The following is a 19,135-nucleotide window of genomic DNA, read 5'->3' on the forward strand; positions in this document are numbered from 1 at the left end:
CAGCCAATTTGCATTCTAATGGCCCATTTCACCAGAAAAAACTCGTACTCAGGTATCAGATAGATACAGACTCATCGACGCCACTCCCTCCACCCAGGAAGCCCAAACAGCCAAGGTCAATGACCGCTCAGGACACGCCCAGCCATCAAGGCACCCGCCCCTTTATTGGCTAAAATCGAAGTCAGTAATCGAAGCCTGCCGAATTATTGGGTCCAAAGCTAAGGACCACCCAAAAGAGCGTGGAACCCCCGAAGGATAAAAAGAGACACTGCTATGTGTTCGGTCTCTTTTGGCCCCGGCGCACCGGCACTCCCTTGGCCCCAGCTTACGCCTAAAACCAATTGCAGCATCACGACCAGAAGCAAGTTCAAGACCAACGGTCACGACCAGACGGATGAGCCCAGCAGAAACGAAGTCACTTCTCCTGACCCAGCCATGCAAGATCTGAACAAAGGCCTTTTTCCTCTGCATAAAGCCGGGTGCCTGAAGTTAAGTACAGGTTGTTGTAATGTTAGGTGTAATTTAGCTTGTAGTGTTTTATGTTGCATGTCAAAGTAATTCTTGTGTGTAAATAAACTATCATTGAACTTGAACTAACTAACTGGTTGTTTGGTCTTTGATCGATATCCGGTAAAGCCTTGTGGTGGTATCATTTGATAACTGGTGACTCTGAAAAGCAATATCATCATTAATAACTATCAGTATCCAGTTAAATAGAGCAACATTATTGGCATCTCCAGTGCGAATTGGCAACATTATTGGTGACTCTGATGGGTTTCGAACCCGCATGGGTAAATGAGGGTAGAAATGAAGGACAGCACCCCAGAGCACAGGCACCACGAGGATACTATAATTGTGGACAGCAGGGACATTATGCCCGCGAATGCAACGCCCCCCCGAACCAGCAACGGAACCAGCAATCGAACGCCCCACCTAGGAACAATGTTAGTTAGCGCCCGATCAGATAATGCAGCGACCAATAGCACAGATTGACGGTGTTTGGACTCCCCAACTTGGGTCTGCGACACACTGTGGGACAAATCAGGCAGACCAGTAGTCACAGGCACAGTCCGGGAACATCCAGTAGAGTTCCTTTGGGACACAGGAGGGTCCTGTACCACTTTAAACTCCTCCAATGTTTCAGCACGACAAATGGCCCACCACAGACGCCATCACGCTTAGTGGATTTACAGGACCATGTACAGAAGGGATACATTACAGCCCCCGTAGATATTCAAATCGGCAACATAAATACCAAGCACCCCGTTGTTTTAGTGGACTTGCCCCAAACAGCAGAGCACATTTTAGGAATCGACTTTGTGAGCTCACACAACCTTTCCTTTGACCCCGTGAATAAGTGTGTTTGGAAAATGGCCAGAACAGCGAGAGCCCCCGCCACGGTCACAGTAGGAGACTATGAACACAGAATATGCTCAGTGGGAGATTATTGGTTTGACCCACAAGCGATTCCCACAGATAAGGTGATTAGAGAGGTCCTAAGAAGTCATAAAATGAAATGAAATGAAAATCGTTTATTGTCACAAGTAGGCTTCAAATGAAGTTACTGTGAAAAGCCCCGACTCACCACATTCCGGTGCCTGTTCGGGGAGGCTGGTACGGGAATTGAACCGTGCTGCTGGCCTGCCTTGGTCTGCTTTCAAAGCCAGCGATTTAGCCCAGTGCTAAACAGCCCCTGGGAATCATCCTTTGCCCAGCACAAGCACGATTGCGGAAAGATTCCAGGAACAGTCGCCATTACAGGTCCCGATCCCAAGCCCCAGAAGCAATACGGTTTCCCACAGCAAGCCGAGGGCGAGATTGCAAAAGTAATACAAAGCTTGCTAGATCAAGGTGTAATTCGGCCCGTAGCCTCAACAAACAATGCCTCAATTTGGCCCGGAAAAAACCAGACGGTTCATGGAGACTAACCATAGATTACAGAGAACTCAATAAAGTAACCCCATTAGCAGCCCCCACCGTTGCCACGAGTCCTGAAGCAATGCTAAAGCAGGGAGTACATGCCAAGTACTTTACTGTGCTGGACATTAGCAATGGTTTTTGGCCGTTCCTTTAGATAAGAATTGCCAATACAAATTCGCCTTCACGTTCCAAGGACAGCAATATACATGAATATGCCTTCCGCAAGGTTTCCACAACTCCCCCTCCATTTTTCATTGACAATTGGCAAACGGACTATCCAAATTTTCCCGAGCTGAATGCCTCATTCAGTATGTGGACAACTTGCTCCTACAAACTGACACAAAGGAAGAGCATGTTAAGCTTCTTTCCGAATTACTAGGTCTCCTACACTCAATTGGATGTAAAGTTAACCCGAAAAAAGCCGAGATCCTAAAAGAAAAGGTCCTTTACTTAGGCACCATTATCACACACGGAAAAAGAGAGATAGAACAGAAACGGATTGAATTGATAGTTAAATTGCCCTTGCCCCACAATGTCACTACAGTCTGATCATTTTTAGGATTAGTTGGGTATTGTATGAACCATAGAGATGGTTTTGCCACAAAGGCAGCCCCACTTTCCGAGCTCCTTAAAAAGAACGCCCCATGGGAATGGCTTCCACAGCACACGGTTGTCATTAAAACGCGCCCTAGGTACAGCCCCCGCTTTGCAGGTACCAGACCCACACTCTTCATACGCCATAGAAGTAGCGACCACCGACCGAACCCTATCGGCCGTACTACTCCAAGAAAGGCACGATCGTTTAGGACCTGTAGCCGATGCCTCACGAGTTTTGGATCCAGTGGAGCAAGGATTTACAGCCTGCGAACGGCACTTGCTCACAGTTTTTTGGGCAGTTCAATACTTTGCATATATCACTGGCCTCAACCCCGTAACGATTTTAACCAAGCACACCCCAACGCAGCTACTGTTAGATGGTAGGTTAAAAGACAGTTCAGTTAGCCAGATCAGAGCAGTTCGCTGGACACTGTTATTACAAGGAAGGGACATCACTGTTAAATGGACAAAGACCCACACATTTGTAGCGGAAAATTTACAGTATGAAGGAACCCCACGAGTGCCAGATCATTGCAGCCAAACACCACACAGGATCCTTTATTCCAAAATCGCTACACCCAGGTGTAGGTAGTAAAGCACAGAATCCCCCAACCACGGATAACTCTTAAAACATTTATGTAGCTGGTTCCTCCACCATTGATAATGGAAAAAGAATAACAGGATGCAGTATTTATGTGGAAGACGCGCAGGGACGCGCATTAGAGGAGATATCGCTAAAATTGCCAGGTCACTTAGGATCACAGGCAGCTGAATTGGCAGCAATTGCATATATAGTGCAGCACGAAGATTCATCCCGACCCCCGCAGATATATATTCGGACAGTTTATATGTCTGTAACAGTTTGACGGAATTCCTGCCCCTGTGGGTATCTAGAGCATTTAGATCCGCTGACGGTAAACCCTTACCCTCAGCCCCATTATTGAAGCACATTCTTGAAACAGCTAAAGACCGCACATATGGCATAATAAAACTCAGAAGCCATCATCGTTCGTCCCCACCCGGTAACGTAAAGGCAGATGCCCTAGCAAAGGCAGGATCACGACACGGTCACTTTTGGCAACCCCCCACCCCACCCCAACAGCCAAGATTTTAACGCAGCAGATATTTACACGCTGGGACTCCCCCGCAGCATTGAGTCCTGACAATTTTCGGCATAAAACAGAAGTTCCGTATTGCTCATCACCCACAATCCAGTGGCACTGTGGAACGTATGAATCGGACCCTGAAAGCTACTATTAGGAAAATGGTGCAACCACGTGGGGCACGGTTCTCCTATTCGCCCTTATGTTTAATCGGAACACAGCATCAAGTTCCACAGGATTCACGCCCCCACACCCTCATGGCCGGACGACCCATAAAAGGAACTGAATATTTATTAGGACTTGATTTGGCCAGCCCCACAGTCACCACCCTCACCCACGAAAAAGTCCAACAGGTCACGGAAAATATTAAAGCAGCCCAGCTCGCTGCATCTGTCCGACTAGGCGCTAGGAAAAAGCAGAGTAAGGCCTGCTTTGATAAAACAGTCCACCCAGTAGAGTATACAGTCGGTCAGCAAGTTTGTTTCTCTCCCCTAAATTCGCAGGACTCTACTCCATTTCGGATAAAGTGAGCCCCTCTGTATACAAAATAACGTACCCTAATGGAAAATCAGGTTGGTTCCATATCATCCAGCTTAAAGTTAATGGAACCCAATGCAGTCACTCACACCACGTCTCCCTGGCAATGGCAGACGAGTACGCCCCGCCCACTGACAACCTAGACCGACTCTCCCCAGCCAGGACAGCACATCCACAGATCCGACCGTGTCTCCGCCCACAGGAACGACTTTCCACCTTGAACTTGATTTAGACGCTAGCGAGAGCACTCCAGACTTATTTGAAATCAACGACCAATGGCACAACCGCCCAGACTCCAGTCGCTCCAGCCCCTGGAACCACGACCAAGACATATTTGGCCCCCTATACCCACCTTTATTGCCACAACCAGAGCCAGAGCCACTGCCCGACGAGATAAATTTGCCCTTGGCAGCTACCACCCCTCACATGACCAAAGAATTCCCCATTGGCACCATGATAACTCTTGTCGACTGGTACGGAATGACGGCTCGGATCCCACGACGGCCCACGCGGCCACGGCACAAAAACACCAGACACGAGTTTGGCAACCGGGAGATGGGGATGACTCAGAGTCTGACTCCCGTTACAGTAACCCTTTCTGATACTGAACCAAGGTGTCCAGATGATGAGAAAAATGAACCGACTGAGATTTACGGTGTCCTATTTTCTGATGGAGCCTGCCCGCTTTCTTTCTTTTTTATTGCCACATGTTTTAATTAATGGCGCCCATTTACTAAATTTCTTGATGCAGTCATGATTACTCTTCTGCACATTGTCGGAGTCCATACGTTACAAATTATTTCCGCTCGTGTAAGGTCACCCAGGCAGTGGAGTAACGGCACTAATCCCCGCCCTGCCTGAGGCCCTCCTATGTATTCGGTCAACCAAGCTTGGGCAGTGGAGCAACGACACTGATCACCGCCCTACCCGGGGAATTCCACCCATTCTTGCCCTGCCGTGGCTCACACTCACCCATGTTCCCGTCATTGCGAGTAATTTGGAAAAGTTCTTAACACTCCTTACTGTCCTTGGCAGGTCTTTGTTTCCCCTTATCTGTTCTTTTTGCGTGTGGTTTAAAGAATGCTTTTTGTCACAGTCTGTGCATTCAATTCTTTACTTTCAGCAACTCTTTGGTCGCTACCCCAACTGCTATTTACATGTTCAACACACTTGGTTGTAACAAGATTTGCTGCTATACGCAAGCTACGAGATTCCTTGCACTTTAACAGAATTTTTTTTTCCGAATGTCTTGCCTCCAAAATGGTTATTTCAAAAAAAATAAATGAGAGAGTCACACATGGTGATGATTCTAATGGGTAATTAAAGTTCAGAAGAGAAAGACAAACGAGATATTAACCAAGGGTAATAACAGATATTATGCTTGTACCCCCAGGAATATACGAAGAATGAAGAACAAAAAGACAAGATGAAGACAGAACTGCTGACCCCCATTATGATCATCGCTGGGACTCCTACAACTGCGCACGTTACAAGTTTTTGTACCCTACACCACACCAGCCCTGAACATGACCACACAACATGATACCCCTAGCCTGGACACCACACCACACATAGAGATACACACTGATACCCCCACATGGTGCGAAAACAGTGTAAAGTGGTATTCCCTCTCCTATACAGTAGAAGCCCTCTTGGTAATAGCAATAATCTGCAGTGTTGTTCAGACACTTAGACTCCGCAAATGGCGAAGGAGAGCCTCCCGCTCCCCGATATATACACTCTGAGCCCCTTTCCTTGGAATCCACCAAACCCCACAAACCTTTTTTCTGATGAAATAAAGATTGTATTTTTCTATGATAGTAATGAATTAAGTAGAGATGTGATGCTGCTGTTCTTTAAAATTTTGTATTGTACATAAGTTCCGTTTGATATTTGCCAGCAGCGTGAGTGTAGCTTAGTAATGATAGTTAGAGGTTCCCTTATGTAAATAAGTTAAATGTATGATTAAATATTTATAGTGGCCCCTTCCAATTTATGAATGTGTGATGTATTAAAAACTTAGGTAAATGCTCCAAAAACATAGGACAGAGTAGTGTAGAGCCTGTCCTTGACCAAGGGTAACCGGCACACCAAAGACGGATTAGGGATCAATAGTGTGATCCACCACCCTTCGCGTTCAGGATCAAAAGGACGGGATGTAGACATCTGGGATGGCCACTTACAAAGGGAAATATGGCCACTTGCATAGAATCAGGGGGAATATGGCCAATGAAGAATCCAGACGAACTCAGAGCTTAAGTGTATATTTGCCACTAGATAACCAGACACGATCGAAACCCCCAGCCAATTTGCATTCTAATGGGTTATTTCCCCAGAACAAAAGACTTGTACTCAGGTATCAGATACAGATACAGACTCACCGGCGCCACTCCCTTCACCCAGGAAGCCCAAACAGCCAAGGTCAATGACCGCTCAGGACACGCCCAGCCATCAAGGCGCTCGCCCCTTTATTGGCTAAAATCGAAGGCAGTAATCAAAGCCTGCCGAATTATTGGGTCCAAAGCTAAGGACCACCCAAAAGAGCGCGGAACCCCCGAAGGGTAAAAAGTGACACTGCCATGTGTTCGGTCTCTTTTGGCCCCGGTGCACCGGCACTCCCTTGGCCCCAGCTTACGCCTAAAACCAATTGCAGCATCACGACCAGAAGCAAGTTCAAGACCAACGATCGCGACCAGACGGATGAGCCCAGCAGAAACGAAGTCACTTCTCCTGACCCAGCCACGCAAGATCCGAACAAAGGCCTTTTTCCTCTGCATAAAGCCAGGTGCCTGAAGTTAAGTACAGGTTGTTGTAATGTTAGGTGTAATTTAGCTTGTAGTGTTTTATGTTGCATGTCAAAGTAATTCTTGTGTGTAAATAAACTATCACTGAACTTGAACTAACTAACTGGTTGTTTGGTCTTTGATCGCTATCCGGTAAAGGCTTGTGGTGGTAGTATTTGATACCTGGCGACTCTGAAAAGCAATATCATTAATAACTATCAGTATCCAGTTAAAAAGAGCAACATTATTGGCATCTCCAGTGCGAATTGGCAACAGGCTGCCCCACACTACCCCATTGACTAGCCAGCAAAACGGAGAATCCCGACAGTGTGCCACACCAGAGCGGGGCGGAGAAACCCACCAAATATTTGCAGGTTATTGGGAAAAGAGCAGTGAAATGGGATTCATTTGACAGCTCTTTCAAAGAACCAGCACAATCACAACGGGCCGAATAGCCTCCTTCTGTCCTGTATAATTCTGAGTTTAACAAGTAAAGATTTATATTAACTAAACCTTCATGCAGTGAGAGATGGGAGATTTTGCAAAACAAAACTGAAATGGAGTTTGTGTTTTGGATGAGCCTAATAATTCCATTATACACAAGTACCAAGGATTTAAAGAATAAAAGGTGAAATCAATTTATTAATGTCCACAGGAAATAAATATCACCAGTTTTAAACGGTGACATGGCACAGAACATCTCCTTCTCAAATACTTCACATAAAGAGATAAATGATTTGCTGTGAGACAATAGGCCCTCAATATTCTAGGTCCTACCAACCAAAAAAACAAAATTAATACAATGAAGGCTAATAGATTGCATTTGTTCAGTTCTTTGCATTCCTTTTGCCCTTATTTATACTCATTGGAAAACAAAGATCACCAATGTAGTCAGCATTTTTTACACTGGTCTGTAACACTTGTTTACAATATGGCACAGTATCCTAGATTACAGTTCAAACAGGCTTCAGCAACATCTTTCAATTACTTACTCTAAACCATCTATTCAAGAGTTGAGACACTCGTGTTTAGATGACAAAGGCTTTTCATGCTGGGTTTAATAATTCATTCACTCAAGTCTTCTCAATTTTTAATCCAACTGCCTGACAGGTCACGGATTTTTCCTACTAATCTCCACTGCGTCCCAAATTTTCAAAATATAGCACAATAGAAATTACACTGTAGTACAATATCTGAGTGCAGCTGAAAGTCTTTTTGCCATGGCTTCACAGATAAAACAAACGTCAGTGAAGTGTTTTGCTCCTTAGTCTGAATCACTTGTGAGCACGGATTTTATTTTCTTCACACAATGGCACATATTCTCCACTGCAGGCTAGAAGTCATCACCAGTGATTTCATGTCAATTTGTGACGGGAATATAGTGGCATTTCCTGATACGGCTTTTGATTCTTCCAGCAAACATCTGGAATTGGGAAATATTAAAATGGACACATAAGGTGTCAAACTGAACTGAGCTTGACAAGACCACGAACTGAATCCTCGTGCATTGAATCCTGGGTGACTGCATTCAGGACATGCATCGTGTGGCTATGGGTGAGAGGGGTACCTGGGGTGAGCATTCCTGGAGGTGATGGAGTCTCTTCCGGCGTAAGAAAGTGGTGACCTTCACATGCTTCCTTTAGTGGCATTGTATCTGTTAATATGGCTTCTGTTGCAAGGTTTGATGTAGACGGTGGAGGTGTTGGCTGCCCAAGAGTTAACGTGGCACACGGAGAAGAAATTGTCATTTTCCCAGGGAGATGGGACTCTTCATTAGTTGGACTTGTCTCACTCTGTAACAGCGGCGTGGCTGCAGCCTGCAAAACGAATTTAGTGCTCTGAATGCATTGGTCCTGATCACACTGCAGCATAAATGAAGATCAGACATACAGAGCATCAGAAAAATGGAAGACGTACAATAGTGACATATAATGAGAAAAGGATGGAGGAAAAGAATGGGAAGAAAATTAGTAATTATCCTGAATACATGTGAAGCATCGCAAAATTAGGTAAACATACAGAACCTCAGACTTCATTCAACAACTTATTCGCTCTATTTTTAAATCAGAAAGCAACTAATACAATACGTTGCACTGCCAACACGAAGACATGCTGTGGAGCAGAAACTACGTGGCTTTCCTAGAAGTGGATTACTTCCACTGGCGTAGATAGTTCCAGGACGAATGTAGTATAAGGGTCCTTCCTGTTGATTCCCTTATTTCCCCATTTCTTTTAATAATATTATTTATTACTGTCACAAGTAGGCTTACATTAACACTGCAATGAAGTTACTGTGAAAATCTCCTAGTCGCCACACTCCAGCACCTGTTCGGGTACACAGAGGGAGAATTCAGAATGTCCAATTGACCTAACAAGCATGTCTTTCGGGATTTGTGGGAGGAAACCCACGCAGACACATGGAGAACGTGCAGACTCTGCACAGACAGTGACCCAAGCCAGGAATCGAACCTGAGTCCGTGGCGCTGTGAAAGGGTCTTGGGAGTCCTTGTTCAAGATTCTCTTAAGGTTAACGTGCAGGTTCAGTCGGCAGTCAGGAAGGCAAATGCAATGTTGGCATTCATGCTGAGAGGGCTAGAATACAAGAGAAGGGATGTACTTCTGAGGCTATATAAGGCTCTGGTCAGACCCCATTTGGGGTAGTGTGAGCAGTTTTGGGCCCCGTATCCAAGGAAGGATGTGCTGGCCTCGGAAAAGGTCCAGCGGAGGTTCACAAGAATGATCCCTGGAATGAAGAGCTTGTCGTATGAGGAGCAGTGAGGACTCTGTACTCGTTGGAGTTTAGAAGGATGAGGGGGGATCTTATTGAAACTTACAGGATACTGCGAAGCCTGGATGGAGTGGACGTGGAGAGGATGTTTCCACTTGTAAGAAAAACTAGAACCAGAGGACACAATCTCAGACTAAATGGACGATCCTTTAAAACAGAGACGAGGAGGAATTTCTTCAGCCAGAGGGTGGTGAATCTGTGGAACTCATTGCCACAGAAGGCTGTGGAGGCCAAATCACTGAGTGTCCTTAAGACAGAGATAGATAGGTACTTGATTAATAAGATCAGGTTTTATGGGGAGAAGGCAGGAGAATGGAGATGAGAAAAATATCAGCCATGATTGAATAGCGGAGCAGACTTGATGGGCTGAGTGGCCTAATTCTGCTCCTTTGTCTTATGGGCTTGTGGTGAAGCAACACTGCTAACCACTGGGCTACCATGCCGCCCTACTTTGTCATCATATTTTGATCCATGAATATTAAATGGACGTATATCTAAGTCGAGCAGAGAAAGCGAGGAACTCAAAAGTTTAAAAATACTACACTGTGCTATTGGAGATTTTGCTTTTGAACAGAAGAATTCAGTTTTTCTGCCACCTGAGAGATCGGAGGGATTCGGTTCGATTGGTTAGCTGACGGCCAATGAATTGGCCAAAGGCCGTATTCTGCCCGGCAACATTGACTGGATCCTACCAATGTGGGATGGTTTTCAGAGAACCCAGGGACAGTTGGATCCTGGATGCAGAGATGAGAAGCTGTGAGCTGCCAACTGTCTCTCTCTCTCCCTTCAGAAATGCTAGCTGTCTGCTGTATCCTGAACCTGCAGAGACATTCTTGCGACCTGAATGAATCTACAGTGAAAACCACCATCTGAAGTTATAACTTGAAGAAAGGTATAGTAGACAATATTCTTCTGAAAATATACTTTTATCCTTTTTACTTATTATGTTTCTTCCCCTCTGCATTTGTCTGTTTTGGTGTTTATAGAGGGCGCATTGTGTTAAAGAGGGTGGGGGGTGGTTTAGTAACCAGATAATAGTTGACCAGTTATATTTGCTGCCTATTTACACATAGTTATTGCTATTAGTAAAAAAATAATCGTGCTTAAATTTATAAACCTAGTGACTGTAGTTATTGGGCAGCCAAAATCCAAAGACTTTGGGAACTTTTCCAAGAATTATTTGTTAAGTTCAATTGTGTTGCGACTCCGGGTCAAGTGAGGCTGGAGTTGACCGCGCACTAGCCCAGGGTGTCGTAACAATAGAAACACTATAAGAGTTATTGTGCCTATTGACCTGTATGCCTCAACAGTGAGTGAAACCAATTTCATTTTTAACATGGCATGACTCGGTCAAGTGGATCTATCAACATTCAATTAAAGCACTGGTGAAGTATTGGAATTCATCTCCAATATCTAAAACCTACTGTGTATGCACACCTGTTTTTACATCAAACCTATTTGCAGGAATAACTTGACTCTCTGGATGTTTAATGTGATAGTATTGCTGGTCACTTATACAATTATCTTTGACAAACATATAAATCGGACACCCAGCAAATGCATGGATTACAGAATGTGTGGTTACCTGTTTTAGGTATTTGATTCCTAATTCTTTGATCATTGTTTAACCTCCATACATAACAAAACAGGCCATATCCAATCAACATTGTCTGGGATATGGTTCCTTTAAGAGTCTAAAGTCAGATCAGTCATGTAAAATTAAATTCTAATCTGCTCCGACTGATCCAAATAGGTTTCTATGAGAGTTAAAACAGCAGTGCATCATTTATTGCCTTAAGGACACAGGTGATACAGGTGCCCACCTGTATTAGATGGCAACATTATTTAAATTGAGATCCTTATAATACGGATAAGGCGTCTGTAGTGATTTTAGGAGGTCACAGCAAAACAGGTGCTGAATCCAGTCCTCGCCAGGAGTCTGAGTAGTACGTGAAGCAAGAAAATATTTAAAGGAACACTCTTGATTTTTTTTGATCTATCTGAAAACAAACCAAACTTATTCCATTAGCAAAGTGTTTTTGAAGCATACAACCATCTCTAATTTGCAACTATTCCTGACAATGGAAGCAGTTGTTACAACACCTAAAGCTGTTGAATGGGCATGTAATTGGAGCATGAATTTCAATAAAACAAGTGTGAGATGTGACATTTTAATAGAAAGAATAAGGAGACCTAATACTGATCGGATAATAGTATTAAAGGGATGGAGAAATAAAAGGCTTTCGAGGTACAAATCACTAAAAGTAGCAACGTAGGTTAATCCAGCCACAAGAGAAAATGCTAACCAAACAGCAGGGTTCACTTCTAGATGGATTGAAAAACAGAGAAGATATGCTAGACTTGTATTGGACCTTGATTAGACCACACTGTGATACTGTATACAGTTCTAGCCTTTATATTATGAAAAGAATATAGAAGCGCTAGAGAAAGGGCAAAACAATTGACATATAATGCATGTGACTTGCACATGCCAGTTGGGCAGACCTCTAGCCAAGAGGAGATGGATGAGGGGAAGATGCTGGTCAGCAACTCAAACCTAATATTTCACTTGAAACATAGTCTCCCAACTCTGCCAAGACCTCTCCTCCCTAATGTCCAAAGCCGATCCGTCCACTCTCAGAAGACAAGTGACACCTGGTAATGTTGAGCCAATATGCACACAATCACAAAGGCCTATTTTTCTTTAATAAGCTCACTAAACAAATAAATATTAAACCAGGTATGAGTCTGTTTCTGTTTGAATGCACTTCTATTTCTAGAGCTTCTTCTTGCCGTTACCCCTGTGGTCTTTCTCAGACAGTGTAGGTACTGAATAAGTCTGACAATGGCACAAATTATTAGTTTTTCTTCATGAATGTGGGTTAAGGCAGAGCCAGCATTTGTTGCCCATTCCTAACTTCCCATAACCGAGTGGCTTAGGAGACCATTTCAGAGGGCAGTTAAGAGTCAACCACATTGCTGTGGATCTGAAGTCACGTGTAAGCCAGATCGGGCAAGGGTGGAAGATTTTCCTTCCTAATGGATATTAATGAAGTAGATAGGTTTTTATGACGTCCGCTGATAGTTTCATGGTCACAATTACTGAGACTCATTTTCCAATTCCAGAAATTCCACCAGCTGCCATTGAGGGATTTGAATCTGTGCCTCGATGGTGTGAGCCTGGGCCTCTGCTCCCATCTCCCCTAATGCACTGCCCTTCTGAGAGAGAGCAGAATGTTAAACCCCCACTGCCACCAGAAATGATGCCCATCAGAAGCTGTGTTTCCTATTTGGGATGCATATTGGCAGACTGAAGCCTAGTTCTGATCAATAAAGAGTCTTCCTTCACTTAGGCTGTATGGGGTCCACCAAATATAGAGTTGAGCTGGTGAACAATGCTGTCTCAAGGTGAAAATGGGAGAAGGTTTCCCCATCAAAGAAATCTAATTTAACGCTGCAGTTCAATTGTCTTGGCTGCCACAGTGCCGCATTTGCCCTGAAATCTTCCTGTCAACAGTGACACCGGGTTAAAGATACTTTCCAAACTGATACTTTACTTTTTTTCTGTGTATTTCACTTCTCAATTTTAAATGTGTGCATCCTTGAAAGTCTATGGCTGTTGGTTTTGCTCCAAAGTATTTCCATCTTAAAATTATTAACCGAAAGAGTTTCCGAGAGGCAGGCCAGGAGGCAGACTGGCTGTCCACTGAACTGAGGCAGGCAGCCACTTTAAATAATTAAGGCCTGAATTAGGGATGATTTAGAGGACCAGCAGGCATTTTGCCAATGGCAGAGCGAACCTGCCATATAGGAAGGTCACCAACTCAATGGAGCTGGGAAGCCATCGCAGTCAGAGGCACCATCCCCCAAAGAGGGAGCCCACTGGCAGCAAAGTCCTCACTCGCAGCCATTCGAGTTTACCCTTTCATCTGTGGGACCTGCCCACCTAGTTCCTCTGATTTGATTTGACCTCTGCATGGAAGCCTCTATTTTGAGTTACCCTTGCAGTTGCTGACCTACCTCAGCAATGCCCAGCTCTCCTGGTGGGGCTGCCAGGCCTCTGATGCTGCTGTCGCTCTGACTGCACCAGCAGTATCAGGAGTCCGCTCTGTCCTTAATTGAACAGCGAGTGTAGAGGCGACAAATTAAAAGACTGCCTCTGGAAAAATACTTCCCCAGAATCATGCTCCTGGGAAATGCAGGCTTGGGTCCTTCATCTGGTTCTGACACCGGGGTCCCGAAGCCCGTGGCATAATCCTGCTCCAATCTCAACACAGGCAGCAGTATGGCTGCACTTGTTTCAGTGCAACTTAAAAAGGAGAAAAATGAGCTTGGCTTGCTCAGACTGAGTGGGTAAAAGCAAATTGCTGCGGATGGTGGAATCTGAAACCAAACAGAAAATGCTGGAAAATCTCAGCAGGTCTGTCTGCATCTGTGGCTTTGAGAAAGGGTCATCTGGTCTTGAAACGTTAGCTCTTTTCTCTCCCTACAGATGCTGCCAGACCTGCTGAGATTTTCCAGCATTTTCTTTTTGGTTTCAGGCTGAGTGGGTGTGTGTGGACAGGATTTAGCTCAACTGTGATGCCATTATTTGCTGAATATTCTTCCTAAATGCACTGTAATGATTCACATAAGACTTACCTGGTTGTGGTACCAGACAGCAACTAGTGGACAAGGTAAGAAGTCAGTGGCAACAAGGGAAGAGAGGAAGGAACAAAATTATGTTTTTGATGTTCCTATCTTACATGAAGAGTGGCATAACACCCCAAGACTTTTGCTATGGAGAAAGGAAAGCAATGCTCTCTGCATCATACTCATAGATTCCCTACAATAGATACCCTAAAACAGGGGCTGGTTTAGCACAGTGGGCTAAATAGCTGGCTTGTAAAGCAGGCCAAGGCCAACAGCGCGGGTTCAATTCCCGTACCAGCCTCCCCGAACAGGCGCCGGAATGTGGCAACTCGGGGCTTTTCACAGTAACTTCATTTGAAGCCTACTGGTGACAAAAAACGATTTTCATCTTTCATTTCACAATGCAGAAGGAGGTCATTCAGCCCATCAAGTCCGGGAACGCACCCTACTGAGGCCCACACCCTCTCCCTGTAACTCCATCTAACCTTTGGACACCAAGCGACAATTTAGCATTGCCAATCCACCTAACCTGCACATCTTTGGACTGTGGGAGAAAACTGGAGCACCCGGAGGAAACTCACTCAGATACGTGGAGAACGTGCAAACTCCAGTCACCCTTCGGTCGGAATTGAACCCGCGTCCCTGGCGCTGTGAGACAGCAGTGCTAACCACTGTGCCACCGTGTCACCTCTCGAAGCACAATTCCTGAACAGAAACCTCAGTGTGATTGCGACAGAACTATCTCCTTCACTGTCAATTGAATAGAGCTGGGTGAATTTCCCAGTGCTGGAGCCGACAGCCGAAGGCGACTCTGCTAGACCGCAGTGTGACCTGGGGCGGAATATTGCCGGTGGTGGCCAGTTAAGTGGCTGCCACCAGAGCTGCCATCCAATTAAGGACAGTGGCCGCCCCAAGAGTTAAAACCCAGAAGACTGCAAATCAACAGCCTCTGGAGCACCAGCACTAGCAATAGTCATTGCTCAGACTACAGTTGCAGGGAACGGACGTCTCATTGGCCGGGACCCCTCAAAGACAATTCAGGAAGGTTGAGGGGAAGCCAGGGTCTGGTAGGCAAACCCCAGTGATCATAGTCTGGTGGGAGGGGCAGGGGCGGGGGGGAGAGAGAGAGAAAGAGAGAGAGAGAGAGAGAGAGATATCTGGTCTCACTGGGCTGTCTCCCATTCTCAATATTCACCCCACCCACTGCCCAGCTCCCATTCAGGATGGGCACTCCCTCAGCGGTGATTTGGCCACAAGTTCAGCAAGGAGGACATCGGAATCTACGCCTGCATGCCAGCCTCCAGGCCTCCTTAAAGCAAGATGCACCCCAAAGTGAATAGAAGGGAAGGCCTGCAAGCGACCCCTCCCTGAGAATGAGTGACTGACCCAGAGTTGAACTTCTGTGTTCCCCCACATCCTCTCCGGTGCACCCTGAGCAGTGAAGAGCCTGGAGAACCATAACTGCCAGAGGGTTCACCTCTGATATCCCTCTCGGAGGGGAGGCCACCAGGTTCACACTTCTGTAGACTTGTTGTAAATGACGCCAGTGTAATGTCAGCCCAGAATCCGATGAATATTCCGTGAAGGGGAAGGTCTGGAGAGTGCGCTCGCCAATGACATGCTAATGCATTAAAATGCGGTTCCTGGGCTCCAGCGCCACGATTCGCACTACGCCACCAGGGTGGGGGGTGAAAATTCCAAAACCAAAACACGCTCTCCAGATTTTGAGCCCACGCCAAATTTCTCATGGGCGGAGAATGCGGGTTCAAAATTGCCCCCTACATCTTACTTGAGTTGCAGTGCACAAAATTAAACAAAATAACCCAGAAAGCTTTAACCAGAGCTTTATAGAGCTGTAACATAGCTGCTGCCCATTGTATACAGACATCTCAAGATAAAAGTTAACATTCAATGAACCTGTTAAATGTTTTCAACTTTTCGTGCCTACTGTACTTGGACCTGTAAATTGCTCTGCTCATCCACAGTTGTCAGATTCTCACCCTTTAGAAGAAACTTTGATTTATCTTTCTTAGTTCCCAAATAGATCACTTCCCACTTTTCCCACAATTAACTTCATCTGCCATAACTTTCCCCACTCAATCTATCAATGCGCCGTTATAACATTGAGTGGTCAGACATCCAGGTCACCACAAAAATTAGTATGATGGCGAATAAGGTTGTGGCACAGATTGAATAGGCCAGTAGTGTTGTTCTTGTTATATTTTAAACCATTATTAGTGGCAGTGTTATTAGAAGAGAAACACTTTCCATTAACGGCACTGCAAAAGACTGGATCTATAACAGTCCAGCTTTGTAGTTTTTGTAAGTAGAATCATGTCTCAAAAACACATTGATGTAGGTGAGCCCATAATTAATGATTTGCCCAACTTTATCAAGAAATGTTGAAGGCAAATGATATAAAAACAATTGTTGAGAATAATCTGTATGGACCCCACTGCACCAGGTACATCTAGTATGGGGGTAACTATGACGTCGACATTTTCAAGGCTTGATTGATCTAGAGGAATAGAGGAAGAGGAGTGGCCCATTCAATTAGATCATGGTTCATCTGCATCTCAACTCCATTTATCCACCCTGCCTCCATATTTCTTGGTACGTTTAAGTGACAGAAATCAGGATGGCAGGGGGTCACAGTGGCTAGCACTGCTGCCTCACGGTGGTGAGGACCCCGGTTCGGTCCCGGCTCCGGGTCACTGTCTGTGTGAAGTTTGCCCATGTCCGCGTGGGCCTCACCCCCACAACCCAAAGATGTGCAGGATAGGTGGATTGGCCACGCTAAATTACCCCTTAATTGGAAAAAAAAATAATTGTGTGCTCTAAAAAAAATAAGTGACAAAAATCTGCCAATGTCAGTCTTGAATACTTCAATTGGCCCAGTATCCATTTAGACTTGACCTATATGAAGTTGATAATTATGAGGCACATTTGTAGAAACAGAGGGCAGAATTTACCGGCTGTTGACGGTGGAGGGATATTCCGGTCCCACCAATGGCGCACTCCCGCCTCTGGTTTCCTGGTGACAAGAGGTGCATTCAGCAGGAAATCCTATTGGCACGGAGGGACCAGAAAATCCCACCAGCGGGGCGCTTCCGTCGCTGTAAAATATGCAGTGGGCTGCTCGGTAAATCCCGCCCAGAATATCTTTCAAGGCTTGGTAAAAACAATGTGGGGCAGTTAAAAAATGTATCTAAGTAAAGAACAGTACAGCACAGGAACTGGCCCTTCAGCCCTATAAGCTTGCGTCGATCATGATGCTCGTCTAAACTAAAATCTTCTGCGCTTTCGGGGTCCGTTTCCCTCTATACCCGCCCTATTCATGTATTCGTCAAAATACCTCTTAAACGCCGCTATCATATCTGCTTCCACCGCCTCCCCTGGCAGAGAGTTCCAGGCACCCAACACCCTCTGTGTAAAAGACTTGCATCGCACATCTCCTCTAAACCTTCCCCCTTGGACCTTAAACCTATGTCCCCTAGTAATTGACTTTTCCACCCGAGGAAAAAGCATCTGTGCTGGGCAGCACAGTAGCTTCACAGCTCCAGGGTCCCATGTTCGATTCCCGGCTTGCCTCACTGTGCGGAGTTTGCACGTTCTCTCGGTATCAGCGTGGGTTTCCTCTGGGTTCTCCAGTTTCCTCCCACAGTCCAAAGATGTGCAGGTTAGGTGGCTTGGTCATGCTAAATTGCCCTTAGTGTCCAAAAATGTTAGGTGAGGTTACTGCGTTGTGGGGATGGAGTAGAGATGTGGGCTTAGGTGGGGTGCTCTTTCCAAGGGCTGGTGCAGTCTCGATGGGCTGAATGGCCTCCTTCTGCACTGTAAATTCTATGTTTCTATCCATTCTGTCTATGCCACTCATAATTTTGTAAACCTCCTATCAGGTCACCCCTCAACCTCAGTTATTCCAGTGAAAACAATCCCAGCCAGTTCTGTATCCATCTTGCCAGCTCAGCTCTGATCCCAAGTGACTTCACCTTTTGTAACAGTCTGCCATGAGGGACATTGTCAAAGGCTTTACTGAAGTCCATGCAGACAACATCCACTTCCCTTCCCTCATCAATCATCTTCATCGCTTCTTCAAAAGACTCAATCAAATTAGTGAGGCACAACCTTCCCGTCACAAAAGAAAATGCTGCTTATCGCTAATAAGTCCATTTGTTTTCAAATGTGAGTAAATCCTGTCCCTAAGAATCTTTTCCAATAATTTCCCTACCACCGACGTAAGGCTCACCAGTTTATAATTTCCTGTATTTTCTCTTTTTAAACAAAGGAACAACATTGGCTATTCTCCAGTCCTCTGGGATCTCATCTGTAGCCAATGAGGATACTTTTGTCATGGGCCCAGCAATTTCCTCCCTTGCCTCCTTCAGTATTTTGCTGTAGATCCCGTCAGGCCTTGGGGACTTATACACCGTAATGCTTTTTAAGTCACCCAACACATCCTCCTTTTTGATATCTACATTTTACAAATTCATTTTCAGATGTGGGCGTCGCTGGTTAGGCCAGCATTAGCAATCAAGCGAGCTGTTTTGTCCTGCATGGTGTCGAGCTTCTTCAGTGTTGTTGGAGCTGCACTCATCCAGGCAAGTGGAAAGTATTCCATTACACTCCTGACTTGCGCCTTGTAGATGGTGGACAGGCTCTAAGGTGTCAGGAAGTGACTTACTCGCTGAAGGACTCCTAGCCTTTGACCTGCCCTGGTAGCCACAGTATTAATATGGCTAGTCCAGTTCAGTTTCTGATCAATGGTAACCCCC

At 45.4% G+C, this 19,135-nt stretch overlaps 1 protein-coding gene across 9 annotated transcripts in view; it reads right to left on the bottom strand.

Moving 5' to 3' along the window:
- The window catches only part of zdhhc14 (zDHHC palmitoyltransferase 14), a 488,467-nt gene that overhangs the window by 287,945 nt on the left and 181,387 nt on the right, over positions 1-19,135 (bottom strand). The window contains exon 9 of one of the 9 annotated variants that reach the window (XM_072507631.1): positions 7,554-8,802. The exons of 7 other annotated variants lie outside the window; for them this stretch is intronic. In XM_072507631.1, coding sequence (XP_072363732.1) covers positions 8,401-8,802 — 402 coding nt within the window. In that variant the 3' untranslated portion in view covers positions 7,554-8,400. Of the gene's footprint in view, positions 1-7,553; positions 8,803-19,135 lie in introns of those variants that run through there. One more of the 9 variants, XM_072507637.1, reaches the window with a different exon arrangement.

The sequence above is a fragment of the Scyliorhinus torazame genome, chromosome 1 (genome assembly GCF_047496885.1).
Source record: "Scyliorhinus torazame isolate Kashiwa2021f chromosome 1, sScyTor2.1, whole genome shotgun sequence".
Lineage (NCBI taxonomy): Eukaryota > Metazoa > Chordata > Chondrichthyes > Carcharhiniformes > Scyliorhinidae > Scyliorhinus > Scyliorhinus torazame.